The 16,452-nt window shown below is 44.6% G+C and overlaps 1 protein-coding gene across 6 annotated transcripts in view; it reads left to right on the top strand.

Annotated features, from left to right (window-relative positions):
* The window catches only part of GAS7 (growth arrest specific 7), a 251,832-nt gene that overhangs the window by 150,144 nt on the left and 85,236 nt on the right, over nt 1-16,452 (top strand). For 4 of the 6 annotated variants that reach the window (XM_075579599.1, XM_075579604.1, XM_075579601.1 and 1 more), the window contains 2 exons: nt 9,046-9,123; nt 13,961-14,046. In XM_075579599.1, coding sequence (XP_075435714.1) covers nt 9,046-9,123; nt 13,961-14,046 — 164 coding nt within the window. The remainder of the gene's footprint in view (nt 1-9,045; nt 9,124-13,960; nt 14,047-16,452) is intronic. The other 2 variants (XM_075579600.1, XM_075579603.1) reach the window with 1 other exon arrangement.

The following is a 16,452-nucleotide window of genomic DNA, read 5'->3' as shown; positions in this document are numbered from 1 at the left end:
TTAAATACATAGCACATGAGGTTCTTCAGAGCAGAAGTCTTCATCTGTGAAAGACATGTCCAGATGATTAGCAGACTGAAGCTTGTGTATTGTCCTCTGTGGTATTCATCCTTGAATGTTGTCCTCGAACACCTTGTTCGCAGAGGAAGACCCTTGCTGTGACGAACCTCGTGTGCTATGTTAGTAAAGCTCCCATCTCACGTTTAGAGATCACATCTGATGAAGAGATCTTTCCAATCTCGAGAGCTCGTGCACAAGACAACATTGTATGATTGATATGTTCGTCCATTAACCCTTTGGGTGTCCCAGGCCATAACCACACTACATCATGGCATCTGGCATGGCCTTTGTGTTCTTGTTTCCAGTGGAGATCCCGTTAGGGCAGCACTCGATATAACACACCGGGCGATGGAAGAGGAGGACTTCCTCTTCTTCCTTTTCTGGATGAAGTGATGCCGCGAGCATGTGATCGCTCTGCATAGTGGTCACGTGATTGCAATTTTTCAGAGGGGCCACGGCCTCTCTAGCAACCAGAGGGGAAGGTATTGCAGCCCACACAGTATTTTACAAGGTACAATAGCTAAGCATCTTCTCAATCTTAATACTTACAACAAACCTTGGCAACAGATTCTTTTAATGCAAGAATGATTTAGAAAGTGTTAATCTCACATGCATAGCAGATTTGGTTTTCAAGTAAATGAAGCATACAGTGGAGGATTATTTAGATTTTGGATGCTTTTTAAAGGCATGCGTGTATTCAGAAACCTTTAGAACATCTCAATTATACTCTAGTACGGTTTTTTTCAACTAGGGTTCCCTGGGCATGCCTAAAGGGTTCCCTGCAATTTTCAGGTCATTTGAAAATTATATCAAATACAGAACATTTACAATGCATCTGATCACAGAGTTGCTGTTAGAGATGTTTGGGGCTCCTCAGAATTTCACTTAGGGTTCCTTAACCAGGCAAAGGTTGGAAACCGCTGTTCTAGTAATGCACTGACTGGGTACTGCTACGCATGGGCTATAATGTACATATACAATAAGCTAGTGACTATTTTCTCCTGGGTACATAACTTGCGCAATGTGCCCTTGAAAATGTTGATCTGAACACTGGATTTCTTGAATGTGTATAATTAACCTGAAAATCCATTTATAACTGTGACTGAATTGAAACTGGTTCAGTTTTCATCTTCTCCTGGACACATTTTAAGCCCTGGAAAAAATGGATAATTTCCTTTCATCGTTGGCTTTTAGGAAGGAATCCCTTTGATGGCTCATCCCGTTCCCAGGGGCTTCACACTGGAGGATCTTGCTGGTTTAAGACTGAGGACATTCTACATTGGGAGTATTCTGGGAAAATAGTATTTTATGGAACAGGGCTTTTGCGTTCTTTAATGGTGGTCGTCCGGAAGCTTCCTGTAGGTACTGTACCGACATCTGTCCATACTAAAAATCCTTTAAGATTAACCAACCTCAAGGGAAATATCCCCAAACAGGACATCCTGTAACTCGGGGCTCTCTGTCTCAATCCTTGCAGACACAATCCAGCCATGTTTATTGCTGCTTTAAAACAAATCTCCCAACTTTTGGGACCTCTTTAAGCTTGCCGGCCGGGGAGGTTTCTCAAAGCAAAACTGTTTAATTAGTGTAACTATGACCCCACTCCCGTTGTGCTGGTGAGTCACAGTTGCTCCTCTTTGGCACCAGGTTTTGCTCTCCGCATGACCCCAGTCCAGGTCAGATATTTCACCCCTCCCCCACCGCCAGGGACCGCCCAGCTCCGGAGATTTTTTTGTAGGTATTTTGAGGTACGGTATTGTTTAACAAAAAGACAAAATGGCTGCAGGTGTCCGCCTCAATAGAAAGCTGCAACGTTATCGTGAGAACACATTGTGTATATATTGCTCTTGGGACTTGAACAAAGAAGAGTCTTTATTCAGATATTTCACATTTTGTTTCTAAGGTGCTAGTCGCCAAGAAACTCTGCACTAGAGCGCGCGTAGGAACTTAGGGAGGACGCCCATCCCAGACCTACAACCGGGACCTGCCGAAAACATATAGGGGAATGACGTCAAAGACCAACAAAGGAACGGGAGCAGGAACGCTGGCTGCCAGGGTATTGGGGTCTGTTTGCCAGGATTTGTTTAAAAAGGAAGGTTTTACTTCCATTCTGACTTCCTTAAAGCAGCAGCGAGCTTATTTCACAGTCTTGGGTCGGATCTTGAGAAACCTCCTCCATCCAGCATTATTAACTTTAAACTGAGGCTCAACTTAAACCTTCTCTCTCTCCCACCGCCCACCCCGCTCTGTCTGCTCTCCCTGTCTCTCTCCCACCGCCCACCCCGCTCTGTCTGCTCTCCCTGTCTCTCTCCCATCGCCACCCCGCTCTGTCTGCTCTCCCTGTCTCTATCCCACCGCCACCCCGCTCTGTCTGCTCTCCCTGTCTCTCTCCCACCGCCCACCCCACTCTGTCTGCTCTCCCTGTCTCTCTCCCACCGCCCACCCCGCTCTCCCTGTCTCTCTCCCCCCCTCTCTCCCACCGCTACCCCGCTCTGTCTGCTCTCCCTGTCTCTCTCCCACCGCCCACCCCGCTCTGTCTGCTCTCCCTGTCTCTCTCCCACCGCCACCCCGCTCTGTCTGCTCTCCCTGTCTCTCTCCCACCGCCACCCCGCTCTGTCTGCTCTCCCTGTCTCTCTCCCACCGCCACCCCGCTCTGTCTGCTCTCCCTGTCTCTCTCCCACCGCCCACCCCGCTCTCCCTGTCTCTCTCCCCCTCTCTCTCCGGAAATGAACGTGATTCCTATATAAAAGGGACCCGGAGGTACCTGCAGCTTTAAGAGAGAGCTGCAGGTTACGGGTGAGACGGTTAGTGGCTCACTTTGGATGACCGTATGCAGGTCACCTTATTTTTCATTACCATAACCCTTTGAGCACCGGTGCGGCCGCAGCACCAAAGTGTTATTATTGAGGTATCATTATAGTAACCATTTGTGTTACTTGTAATGCTAAGAAGTACCTGGGACAAAAAGAAAGAGATACCGGCGCCTAATAAATCCAATTAGGTGACTGAAAAAAAGAGAATTTATTCCATGTTCCACACTATACGGAGGAAGTTACATCTGGTCACCCCTTGATTACAAGATTGCACAAGCTGCCATCATTGGGACTTGAACTATTCCATCTGGATATCCAGGACTATCACCTAACTGGACTTATTAGGCGCTGGTATCTCTTTCTTTTTGTCTCTGTTTAATCTCTGATTGTACTATCAGTGTTCCACCAGGCTGCCTCAGACCCCATAGGGGTTGCTCTTATTTAGAGTTTATTAATTATTACCACATCATTAGCGCTATTCTACATCACCCTTTTGTCTCTGCTAAGAATTACCTGATACACCTGTATTTCCAGATAATAAAAACGAGAAAAAAAATGGATATATTTATCAAGCTGCAAAACTTGAATTCACTAGAGGGCAGTAAAGTGGAAGGATTTGCCTAAAACCTGTGTGTTAACATAGACATAAATTACATAAATAAGTAAAGTGGATGATCAGAAAAGAGTTTGCTCGCCTAATTTCTGTGTGCTACAGTAATTGTGTATACGTTTTAAGAAGAATATATGCTGTGTTCTCATGGACGGTGCAACATATGAATAATGCATAACGCAAAAAATGGTTCAAAAACAATATTAGTTTTATGCAAGTGTAACCCCTCTTCTTGCCCCTAGATTAATTAATATATATGTATATACTAGCCGCGGGGGCCCGAGTCCACCTCCCCTGTGTGCATGCGATACTAATCAGCCAGCAAAGAGCCTGGCTGCTGACGGACAATATAACATGACATGGATCTGTAAATAACACAGATTTATATTCATACGGGAACACAATAATCACAATTAGTGGCACTCGGATGTGAGGACCCTAGATACCACTTAGCACAAATGTATAACAATAAGTAACCAGTGTGTGTATCACTGTGATTCTGTCCCTCAGGGTCTCAGTCCTGATGACCCAGTACTTGTTAATGGGTCACTGTAGGTGCCGGGACAGTGTTGGAGCTCGCTATGACTTCTGATGTGTTTATAGGTGCCGGTCTGTTACTTCGCAGACTCAGTGTAACTAGTGTGTACTGAAAAGGATACTGCTGGGTAGTAGGGGTGTTCCCCCAGGTATATTTCCTCGTAGGTTACTCACGGATCCAGAACCCCTGTGGTGTCTGTGTTATCTCTGGTCTCTTTGCAGCACTCTGCTTGGTCACTCTAACTCTTTCCTGATTGGATGACTCTGCTCCCGTGCTGATCTTTCTCCCGCCGGCTCCTCGGGGCATGGACTTCTCTGCAGATCTTCTCATTATTCACATCCTCATCCCTCTTTATATCTCCTGGCTCCTCCTGCTGTGACATCATTCTCTCTAATGCTGATCACATTCTTCCCTTCCTGGGCTCACACTCATTGGCCGGAAGGGTTGTCCATCAATATACATTACAAGTATTCGTCGAAGGGAGAGTGGGTTACACAAGTAAAAATAACTCCTATTAGTTTTTCTTTAATATATTTGGAGCAATTTCCCAAGACTTGCACCATTTTTGCTGACATACCAATACCCTTTAGTATACATTAACCCCATAATTGCCAGAGGAAATGTTCTAGCACTCCATGGTGCCTTTGGGGTTACCTGTAAGAGACGTGTGCACAGGTATACTAAAGGAGACCGATTTGGGGGAGATTAAACCATGGCTTTATTCAGCCTGTCACTTTAAAGAACAGTTTTTTAAGGCAATATACAAATACTGTATATACAAAGAAACAAACACCTATCCCTTTATTAGGGCTAACTCTCTTCCCCAGTCTCTATTTGCTGGGCTGGAGGGAAAAGCCCCTTACCCCCCCTTACCAACCTATCACCCCCAAAGTCTAAAGAGGTACCTGTACGCACGGGCTCCTTGTATCCGTCTCTGAGTCTGGTTGGTGTTTGTTGAGGGGCCAGCCTCTGGCGAGTGCCAGGGCCCGCTGCACCCCGGCAGAGGATGGTCCCCTGGGGTCTTCATATCAGCACAAACCTGTGCAAGGTTTCCCCAACTTGTGTGTATATGTAATATTGCACTGGCAAATGTTCTGCGCTTTTATACAGCTCGTATGAACGTGCCATTATATGTTCATACAAACGTGTCTGCAACACATTGCTTTGCACAGAAGTCTCTTCTTCAGATGTGTTTTCGTTATGTACTGTGCTAATTTTCCAAGCTGTTGTAGTCATACATTACATCCTTGCATTCCCTTCCAATAATGAGCATTCGTTTCCCCCTTGTTCTCTGTCTCAATGTGAGTTATTATGGCCGCAGCATCATCACATAGGGATCTTCGTTAGAATAAAAAAAGCGATGTAGTTTGTGCTCAGGAGATTGTTTTCTAAACAAACATTTTGTCTTTCAAATGTCACCACCCATAGAAGAGGAAACCGAGAAGATGACTACACTAATTCGAGGCATTCATCATTTCTCAGGCTTGCCAGGCTGCAGCCAGAACACAGAAGCAATACATTGTAATGTAACCGTTTGGCATGTCCCTACCAGGTCTTCCCTTACATCTATCTGTATGCTGAACAGCACAGCTAAAGCATTAGAACTATCACTGTGCAGTATTGGGAATAGGATATTAAAATCTAGGTCATCTTGTATGGGGTTTTGTCCATGATGGATCAGTTGCTATGTAATGAATAGTCTCCTGTTCCTTATTTATATCCTTGAGTTTTTGTCCACTAAATATTTTTATTTGAGAAGACATTAATAAGGCAAACAGGAAAAGTTTAATAAGCATTCGTGCAAGCGATGGTGTTTTTAGGGTTCCTTATTTGGGGGAGGGATGGCCCAGTGCTTAGGGGGCAAACACAGATGTAGCCAGACTTTCTGTCCCCACAGCCGCAGGGAGAAAAGCAGAAAGCTGCATCTCCAGGGACAGGAAAAGCCGCGGCTGTCTGCGAGGGTCCGTTCTGCCAAATGGGACCCCTCACAGAGAGATTTCCAGTTACTGCGGTAAAAAATATAAGGACTCAAGTGCACAAGGGATATTGGTGTCTCTAAACAACACAATAGTGCAAATAATGGTGTTGGTAATGTAACACGATAAAGTGAATATAATATATTTAGATTATAATAAGCAAAAAATGCAAAAAAGGGAATATATGAATATTCTCCTCCACGCAGACCCTGGAACCGGATATGTCTCGCAATACCCACACTGCCTTGTATTCACACTGCAGGGGAGCGGGGCGTGCACCATGGACAAGGAAGACACAAAAAACCAGCATAGAGTAGAACAGCAAGGATAGGTGAGCGTATTATAGTTTGAATCTCCAAATTCAATACTCACAAACCAGCAATATCATTGGGCATATCCAAAACTGTGGCAGGTGTAGGTACCCGTGTGATTCACTCGCTCTGGTGACCCCCCCCAAAAAAGCAATGATGGTGCAGAAGGACTTAAAAAGATATTTACAAACCCAAAATGCCCTTCCAAATTCAAAGCTTACATAGAGACAGCATAAACAAGCATTGTATAAGCTCGCTCAGAAAGGTGAGTCGCGTTCTCACCTAGCTTCACAGGACTGCGCCTGCCGATGACGTCACTTCCGGATCTGTTAGCGTCCGCTCGACACCCGGAATGGCGCTCTCTCCTGCACTGATCCTCTCTCCTGAGTCTCCGGTGGGGCTAGCAAAACACTCAACGCGTTTCACTGACAAGCAGCTTCGTCAGGAGCCAGAAACTCCAGGAGATTCAAACCATAATATACTCACCTATCCTTGCTGTGCTACTCTATGCTGGCTTATATCTTCAAGACAGGGTGGGCCCCTGATGGGGTGTTACATTGGCTGACCATTCATTCTCTCTTACTATATACATACATATGAGAATGGGAATTCCCACCCACTGTATTAGTGCTCTCCAACCTGGGAGGCTCGGGAGACATTAAAGGGTCTCTCAGGGGCACAGGACGGATATACAACAAAAATAAAAGATGGGGTCAGAGATAAAGTAACCATTTTATACTGTCATATCATGCAAACACATATTCTGTGTTTAGCCCTTTAAGGGATTTGAATTGCATTATATGAGAGTGCCTCGGCATCTTTAATATGTTTACTGGACCTATCTGGGCCCATTTACCGAAACAATTTTTTTACTTATAATATTAATACCCCTTCTGAAACTTGTTTCAAAAAGGGGTGCTGCCACTTTCTTTATTTTTATTAATTAGGGTCAGAGAGAGTGACTGAAAAAGAGGGTGACAGAGTTTTCCTGGCATCAATTACCCAATGTAGGACCCTTATTCTGTTCAATGGGATTTTTGGGGTGCGGGGAGGAAAGAACCTAAACTTAGTTATCTCACTTTGTGTGCTGGATACAGAGGGGGGGGGGGGGGGGGCGGGAGGTCCCGATGGCACAACGATTGCTTTTGGGGGGCCAGTTAAAAATGACTGGGAACCACTGCAATATATGCTTGAAAAGTAAAGGGGTCTATTTATAAGGGCAACAACAAGGGTGCAATTCTGGGGCTAACAATCTGCCCCAGGCAAGAAAGAAAAGGATCCCAATGAAAAGCAATATATATATATATATAGTTTGATGAAGCTGGTGTTACGAGTTTGCTGCACTTCGCCTCCTCCATGCACGGAGCGCAGGTGTCTGGATAAAGCCATATGTAGATTCGCTTATTTGTAGTCGGAGACATTGATTTTCTATCAATCTCGGGAAGGTTCGTACAGAGAATAAAGGAAAGGAAATACCCCCCTGATCTGGCCTTCAAATTCAAACAAAGGACGGATGTTCTGTATAAAACGTAATCAACATTTACTGAAGGCAGATTGGATCAATAACGCTGGGAGACCCAGTGCAAGGCCCGGGGTGGGGGTGGGAATGTATATATCATGTCTTTGTATGCTTTGTGGGTCAAATAAAAATAGATACAATTGTTAGACGGGCACAGCAGCCTTGGACTACGTTTGTGGCAGAGAGAGAAAGGTCTGATCTCTTCTGACCCCGAATGGCCGGTGTATGTAACGAGCCGTTAGAATAAAGCTCCCTGCAGTTCCACTGTATGAAGGGGAAAGGTTCTGAGGCCGTATTTACCATATTGTACAGAAAACGAGTACACTGTGGGGCTGTGTGTGGGGCTGTGTGTGGGGCTGTGTGGGGCTGTGTGTGGGGCTGTGTGGGGGGCTGTGTGGGGGGCTGTGTGGGGCTCTGTGTGGGGCTGTGTGGGGCTCTGTGTGGGGCTGTGTGGGGCTCTGTGTGTGGGGCTGTGTGGGGCTGTGTGTGGGGCTCTTTGTGGGGCTGTGTGTGGGGCTCTGTGTGGGGCTCTGTGTGGGGGGCTGTGTGAGTCTGTGTGGGGCTGTTTGGGGCTGTGTGGGTCTGTGTGGGGCTGTGTGGGGCTGTGTGGATCTGTGTGGGGCTGTGTGGGGCTGTGTGGGGCTGTGTGGGGCTGTGACGCCACTCCATTAAAGATAGCACATTTACCGCTCAATGGGATTCATATAGTTTGATATATTTGTTGCTAGTTTTGCATCAGAAAGTTGTATTAAATCCCCCAAATATTAAAGTTATCTTGGTAAAAAAAACAATGCATTCCTGGTAAATAATAATATATAAAAACATTTATTTATTCAGTATATGTGTGTGTGTGTGTGTGTGTGTGTGTGTGTGTGTGTGTGTGTGTGTGTGTGTGTGTGTGTGTGTGTGTGTGTGTGTGTGTGTGTGTGTGTGTGTGTACACAAACACAACACACATACACACTACATGTACCTTTAATGGAATTGTAACCTTTGCTGTTTCAAGTATTAAACACGCATTTTATCATTTGAAAGGGAAATTTCGAAAAGACATGCTAGATATTTGTAACAGCAATTTAACTAATAATCTGCAGTATTTGGGGCGATTCCTCAGGTGAAGTTGAAATGCACCGTACAATTCTCACATTTTGTAACTTGGGTGAATGCATTCCTAGTGATCACATAGTAAATTGGTTCTTTGTTTTGATTTCATTTTAAGAGACTACATGGGAACGGCCGAATAATTCCCCAGGGAGCATGAAGAGCCCTTTAGTAAAGAAGACGTCTTTACCTACAGGTAACAGATCTCTGCTCTCGTCTCTCGTAACGTCCCTGCTACACTAATCTCAGGCTGTCTTCTCTCTGTCCCATGTATCTCTTCTGTCCTGCCTGAAATTATTCTCTCATACCGCCTGCTACCCCTGAAACTCTCTCCCCCTCACTATGTCAAGCTTACTTTTTTTTTATTCTAAAAAATGAACCCAAAACCAAAGGTAGCATGGCTGACAGACCACTCGCACTTTGGTAAAATGGCTGACAGGCCACTCGCACTTTGGTAAAATGGCTGACAGGCCACTCGCACTTTGGTAAAATGGCTGACAGGCCACTCGCATTTTGGTTAAATGGCTGACAGGCCACTCGCACTTTGGTAAAATGGCTGACAGGCCACTCGCACTTTGGTAAAATGGCTGACAGGCCACTCGCACTTTGGTAAAATGGCTGACAGGCCACTCGCACTTTAGTAACATGGCTGCCAGGCCACTCTCACTCTGGTAACATGTCTGCCAGGCCACTCTCACTTTGGTAACATGGCTGCCAGGCCACTCACACTTTGGTATCATGGCTGCCACGCCACTCGCACTTTGGTAACATGGCTGCCAGGCCACTCGCACTTTGGTAACATGGCTGACAGGCCACTCGCACTTTGGTAACATGGCTGCCAGGCCACTCTCACTTTGGTAACATGGCTGCCAGGCCACTCTCACTTTGGTAACATGGCTGCCAGGCCACTCGCACTTTGGTAACATGGCTGCCAGGCCACTCTCACTTTGGTAACATGGCTGCCAGACCACTCTCACTTTGGTAACATGGCTGCCAGGCCACTCTCACTTTGGTAACATGTCTGCCTGGCCACTCACACTTTGGTAACATGGCTGCCAGGCCACTCTCACTTTGGTAACATGGCTGCCAGGCCACTCGCACTTTGGTAACATGGCTGCCAGGCCACTCTCACTTTGGTAACATGGCTGCCAGGCCACTCTCACTTTGGTAACATGTCTGCCAGGCCACTCACACTTTGGTAACATGGCTGCCAGGCCACTCTCACTTTGGTAACATGGCTGCCAGGCCACTCGCACTTTGGTAACATGGCTGCCAGGCCACTCGCACTTTGGTAACATGGCTGCCAGGCCACTCACACTTTGGTAACATGGCTGCCAGGCCACTCGCACTTTGGTAACATGGCTGCCAGGCCACTCTCACTTTGGTAACATGGCTGCCAGGCCACTCTCTCGTTGTGAGATCATTGGGCCCCAGAAAGCCTTATCCTAAAAGAGAATATGACAGTTTATTTGATAAAACGCTTTGAAGTTACATGTGAAACAGGTCTGTGTGTAACTGCAGAGGTTGCCATGTGAATACTCTACTGCAGGCTTTAAGGCCTTTAAAAAATCCACAACAGCCAGGAAGAACTTTTAAATAAGGGTTTAATTATCTGACTAGCTGTTCAGTGTCCCGGGATGCACCCTGAACGCCTTAAGATGCCAGCACTCTAGGGGTCCTATGACATACTGGAAATGTTCGTCTTCCGGGGGGACATCACACTGGAGGAGGATCGGAAGTGTCCGCCACTTCTGTTCATGTCCTGGGGCACCTGCCCATGACCACATGATTGCTACACCAAGCGATCACATGGTACTGATCCGGAAGATTGTGGCACTCAGGTGCTGGTGGTCTTCTTGCACCCAAAGGGTTAAGGATATCACATAGAGCAGGTCTGGCCAACTCCTGTCCTCAAGGGCCACCAACAGGTCAGGTTTTCAGGATATCCCTACTTCAGCACAGGTGGCTCAATACGTGGCTCAGTGAGAATGACTGCACTCCCTGTGCTGAAGCAGGGATATCCTGAAAACCTGACCTGTTGGTGGCCCCTGAGAGAGAGCTTACTTTCAGGATTTGTCATTTGTACGGGGAACTTGCACCGTTAAAGTTACAGATCCTGCACAGCATTATACAAATATTTTATAATGCTTATACTTGTTTAATTTCAAGAAAAGCGTTCCAATTATCATTGAATTATTTAATTGTTTCACACATCGTGGCGACAGTTAAAAATGTTCTGTCTCACTAAGTTCTATGCAACTTCCCACTGATACCGGCGCCAGTCTGTTGCAAACCAATGGGAGATTTTCACGCAGACGCGCAGTATTAGGTTAAAACCAATATCGTTATACTTGAAGTAGGATAAACCATTTCAATTGCACATTAAACCGCAGGCACCGGAACACTGCTCCCTTCTACTACTGGTAAAAAACGGAGTGTAAATTGTCGTTTTTCAGCATATTCCGTTTCTTTCCGAGCAGTTATCCGGCTCGCACTAATTCTGTAGCCGTCGTAGCTGGAGCCAGTTGCTATGGAAACCATGGAAGAGCTGTGAATGTTTCAAAAGATGTATAAATGGACAACTTCTTTTTATATTCTCCTTGTTATCAAGATATACTGTATCCCATTGCCAATGAAATTATTTCAATGTTTTCTTTTAACAGAGCTTTGTGTCCCCAAACGACACAGAATTATTACACGACTAGAGCAGAGGTGCTCAATTCCAGTCCTCAAGCCCCCCCAACAGGGCACGTTTTCAAGATATCCCTGCTTCAGCACAGGTGGCTCCTGTGCTGAAACTGGGATATCCTGAAAACCTGACCTATTGGAAACTAGAGCATGGTGTAGTAAAAAAAATAGTAAGATGTAGGATATGGGTAATTGTTGGGTGGATGAGTGTTAAGGAATTGCAATAGCACGTTTATAGCTGCGGGAGGTTTGAGAAGAAAAATCAATGCCACATGAAGAAACATTATTAAACATCAACACCTAAGATGCGTAGCGATCAGCCAATGACGGGATATCTGTTCATAGATTGCCTGTAGGTTCAAAGCTGCATTTCTTCCGACGTGCAATGTTCCGGGAGACTCGTGGATTTGGAGACCGCTCACTGATTTTTAGCTTCTGCAGTTTCATCTTTCTGCCGGACTGATAAATCTTTTAATTATTATTTTTTTTTTAACCAAATCCCCCAAATCTCAATGAATTCCGTCCTTTGAGGTTGGCATCTCTGCGTGTTATGTAGTTGCTTAAACCCACACTGGTGACTGGTAAGACCATATCTAGCGTGTAAGTAACTGTAGATCATAAAGTATCTAAAGATGGATGGCGTTTTCACCAAAATCCAATTTTTTTTAGCATTTTCAGATATTTTTGGGAATATGTTGGAATTTTAGAAAAAAAAGTTTGTCACTACACGGGGGGTTTATTAAATTTTTTTTTTTTTTTTTTAGAATATTCGAAAATAAAAAAAAATGGCGAACAATTAAAAATGAGAAAAACGTCACAAATTCAAGAATTTTCTATCATTTGCAGGGGGGAAAAAGCCATGGAGAATATTGAAAGGTTATAATTAAATATTTTTATATTTAAATTATTGAAGAATTTTTTTTATTTTTCAAAAAAAAAAACAAAGAAAACAATCCAATTTCAACACATTCACCAATATGTAATCATAGCATATCCTAGCCATATTACTGGGGTCTGTGGCGGGAAAAAAAGGCTGATTTAGAGATGGGGGGAAAAGTGAACTTTGCCATTTCCCAATATGCTCTGCTCAGGATATCTGAGCGCACATCACTTTGCACGTCGGTCATGGACTTACCCCTCCCAGCAACTTCTGGGTGAATCAACTGGCACAACATTTGCTTGGGCGAAGAGATAGCCGCCTGAAAGAGACGTTACCAGTCTCCCAGCAGCTGTAAATAAATAAATATATATCGGATGTTTCAGATATGGCAGGAGTGAGACAATAGAAAGTGTCCATGCATGTCCCATTCTGCTTTTCTTACCAAATCTTATCCTAAACCCCATAGTTTCTTCAGCTTTTAACCATTGGTACGAAATGTTTACGTTTATGTTTCAATTTTCCCAAATTGGCTTTTTATCTGCTTTCTTGTTTCCACCTTCCCTTTCCTTTAAAATCCATCTCCTTCTTTCCATCCTATTATTTTATTTTGCTACATGTTGCTTTAATCACAGCACTCCGTTATTCTACCGTCACCCACCCATTGGATGCTTTAACACCCCTTCACATTCACACATTATAACATCACGTTGCATATGTCACAGGCACACATGTTGGTTTTGGAGAGGGTGATTGGGTGACAAAGGGATTAATATGGTGCAGATGTCCAGCCATACAAATACTAGATAGTATGGGGCTCACCGTAGCATATGCTTTATAATGTGGAGGAAAGTTTGTAGTATTTGTATCCGAGTGTCTTCATGTGCATGGATACCACAGGGTTATATATACAGTATCAGAGTGTCTTCATGTGCATGGATACCACAGGGTTATATGTATCCGAGTGTCTTCATGTGCATGGATACCACAGGGTTATCTGTATCCGAGTGTCTTCATGTGCATGGATAGCACAGGGTTATCTGTATCCGAGTGTCTTCATGTGCATGGATAGCACAGGTTTATATGTATCCGAGTGTCTTCATGTGCATGGATACCACGGGGTTATATATACAGTATCAGTGTCTTCATGTGCATGGATACCACAGGGTTATATATACAGTATCAGAGTGTCTTCATGTGCATGGATAGCACAGGGTTATCTGTATCCGAGTGTCTTCATGTGCATGGATAGCACAGGGTTATCTGTGGAATGGCTGGCATGCTGTGGATTTGGTATGAAAATAATGGAGAACTCTTCACCTTCTACTGACTTGCACTTTTTATTTAAAACCACTTTTTATACAAGGGGTTAATAATTGAGCCTAGTGCATAATATGGTGAAAAAACAGTGAATTCCGAGCCTTGGTTTTGTGTTGTGACGGTGATGTCTGTTTTCATGTGATTTCAGTGAACGGATTCCATTCTTCAGGATCCCCAGGACACCAACCAGAATCTGGCCATGTGATTATTCGGAAACCCAGCAGTGACCCACAGGTGAGCGGGACTCATGGGCAGTAAGTTCTGAGCAGGGGACTGTGGGCTATATGTAGTCATCAGTCTTCTGCTGTAAGTTGGGTCGCCAGACATCCCGTATATACGGGATTGTTCCTCATTTCCTTGACCTGTCCTGTTGACTCGGGCAGGTCTGTCGGGACGCAGAAGTGTCCCGTATTTTAGCGCCTTGATGTGCAATGCCTGAACTTAAAATTACTGTAATTAAATCAGTCCTAAAAACGGAATAGATTTCTATTAGAGTGTAATAGTTCCCTTTTCCGATAGATGCCACTGTATTAAATTATTAAGATAATAAAGTCCCGGTCATCTCATAATACTCTGACACTCACACGTATAGGTATTACTTTTTCTCCCACCGCTGCGTGCTAGTTCAGCGCACGTCTTTTCAAACCCGGCCAAGAGATGATAAAAACCAAAGAATAAAGCGGGAGATACCGTCCAGCTCAAAGTGTTTGCAAATCATCGCTCGATAGACAGACAGACAGACAGGTACAGTAGATAGACAGACAGATAGACAGATACAGTAGACAGACAGATACAGTAGACAGACAGACAGATAGATACAGTAGATAGATACAGTAGATAGATACAGTAGATAGACAGATACAGTAGATAGACAGATACAGTAGATAGACAGATACAGTAGATAGACAGATACAGTAGATAGATACAGTAGATAGATAGACAGATACAGTAGATAGACAGATACAGTAGATAGATACAGTAGATAGATAGACAGATACAGTAGATAGACAGATACAGTAGATAGATACAGTAGATAGACAGATACAGTAGATAGACAGATACAGTAGATAGACAGATACAGTAGATAGATACAGTAGATAGACAGATATAGACAGACAGACAGATAGATACAGTAGATAGATAGATGACTTTTTTCTGCTTTTGTCAATGAGAGCTTTGCCAAGTGGTAATAGTTGCAGATAGGGGATGAGTAGTTTGGCTTGTGTAAATGCTGGAATTTGGTTTCTCTTTGTTACAAAGAATCCGTCAGGTCTGATGTTAACCTCTGTGATTAGCGTCACATGGAAGGAACGCAAATAACATTTCTCACTGGAGCCAACTGACACAAAATAGTGACCTGCATTAGATTTGTATGGCCCCGACAGTATGGTTTCTCATAGATTAAATTCTAACGTACAGAGCTCTGAAAACGTCATGTTTCTTCCAATGCACTAAAGAAGAAGTAGAGGAAGAAGGAGAAATCTATACGGTTTGGAAATCTCTGAACACTAAAAGCCTCCCTCTGACAAACCGTAATCGCGGTTACTTTCATGGTATCACAATCTACAACAATTCTGTATTTCTCCTGGAACAATATTGATATTAGAAATGTTCTCTGCATTATGGAGTCGCCGGCTTCTTCTGGACACACATCCCCAAAAGTGACCCACCTACAGTCACAAAGAGGAGAGAACAACATCTAATTCATCCACTTCAAAGGTGGAGATGTTACCACAGGACTGTCCCTCCCCTTCCTTACAAATAGATTATATTCCAATACACGACATCAGATCCCAGATACTGTCAGAGGCAGTGGCAGATTAAGCGCACTTTCTGCACATCAATGTGTTATTTTTAGCATGTTTAAGATTAGAAAAGCATTAGCACCTCGTGATTCTGAAATCCGGAGCGGTATAATTCCCATAACATGAAGATCCGCCATGTTCTGTCGTGGAATAAAACCGCTATCAAACAGACACAAGGAGAGAGACGCACCTGCTAATGTGGGCAGCACTCACTGGCCACGCCAAGCCACGTCTGCGTCTACTAATGTGGGCAGCACTCACTGGCCACGCCAAGCCACGTCTGCACCTGCTAATGTGGGCAGCACTCACTGGCCACGCCAAGCCACGTCTGCGTCTGCTAATGTGGGCAGCACTCACTGGCCACGCCAAGCCACGTCTGCTAATGTGGGCAGCACTCACTGGCCACGCCAAGCCACGTCTGCACCTGCAGCTGAGGTCTGGCATCAGGGAAAGTTACTTATAGTGCCGTGCAGCAGGGAAACCAGTGGGACCTAAACACAAACATATATCTATAGAAGATATTACTGGTATATTACTCATTGCAATGCGATACATTGGAAGGGACACTGAAAGGGTGCGTGGTCTACATGACTGGTGCTCTATTCCAGTTCTCAACGCCCCCCAACAGGTCAGGTTTTCAGGATATCCCAGCTTCAGCCAGGTGGCTCAATCAGAGGCTCAATGAAAAACTGAGCCTCTGATTAAGTCACCTGTGCTGAAGCAGGGACTGATTGAGCCTAGTTTGTATAATGCACTGTTATACACACACTGACATTGTAACACAAAACCCCTACTTCCCATATTTAATTTTGCCCTCGTTATAAACGACGCTAAG

This window comes from Ascaphus truei, chromosome 22 (assembly GCF_040206685.1).
Source record: "Ascaphus truei isolate aAscTru1 chromosome 22, aAscTru1.hap1, whole genome shotgun sequence".
NCBI classification, from domain to species: domain Eukaryota; kingdom Metazoa; phylum Chordata; class Amphibia; order Anura; family Ascaphidae; genus Ascaphus; species Ascaphus truei.
Note: the sequence above shows the minus strand (reverse complement) of the source record. Positions and strands in the feature narration are given on the sequence as shown.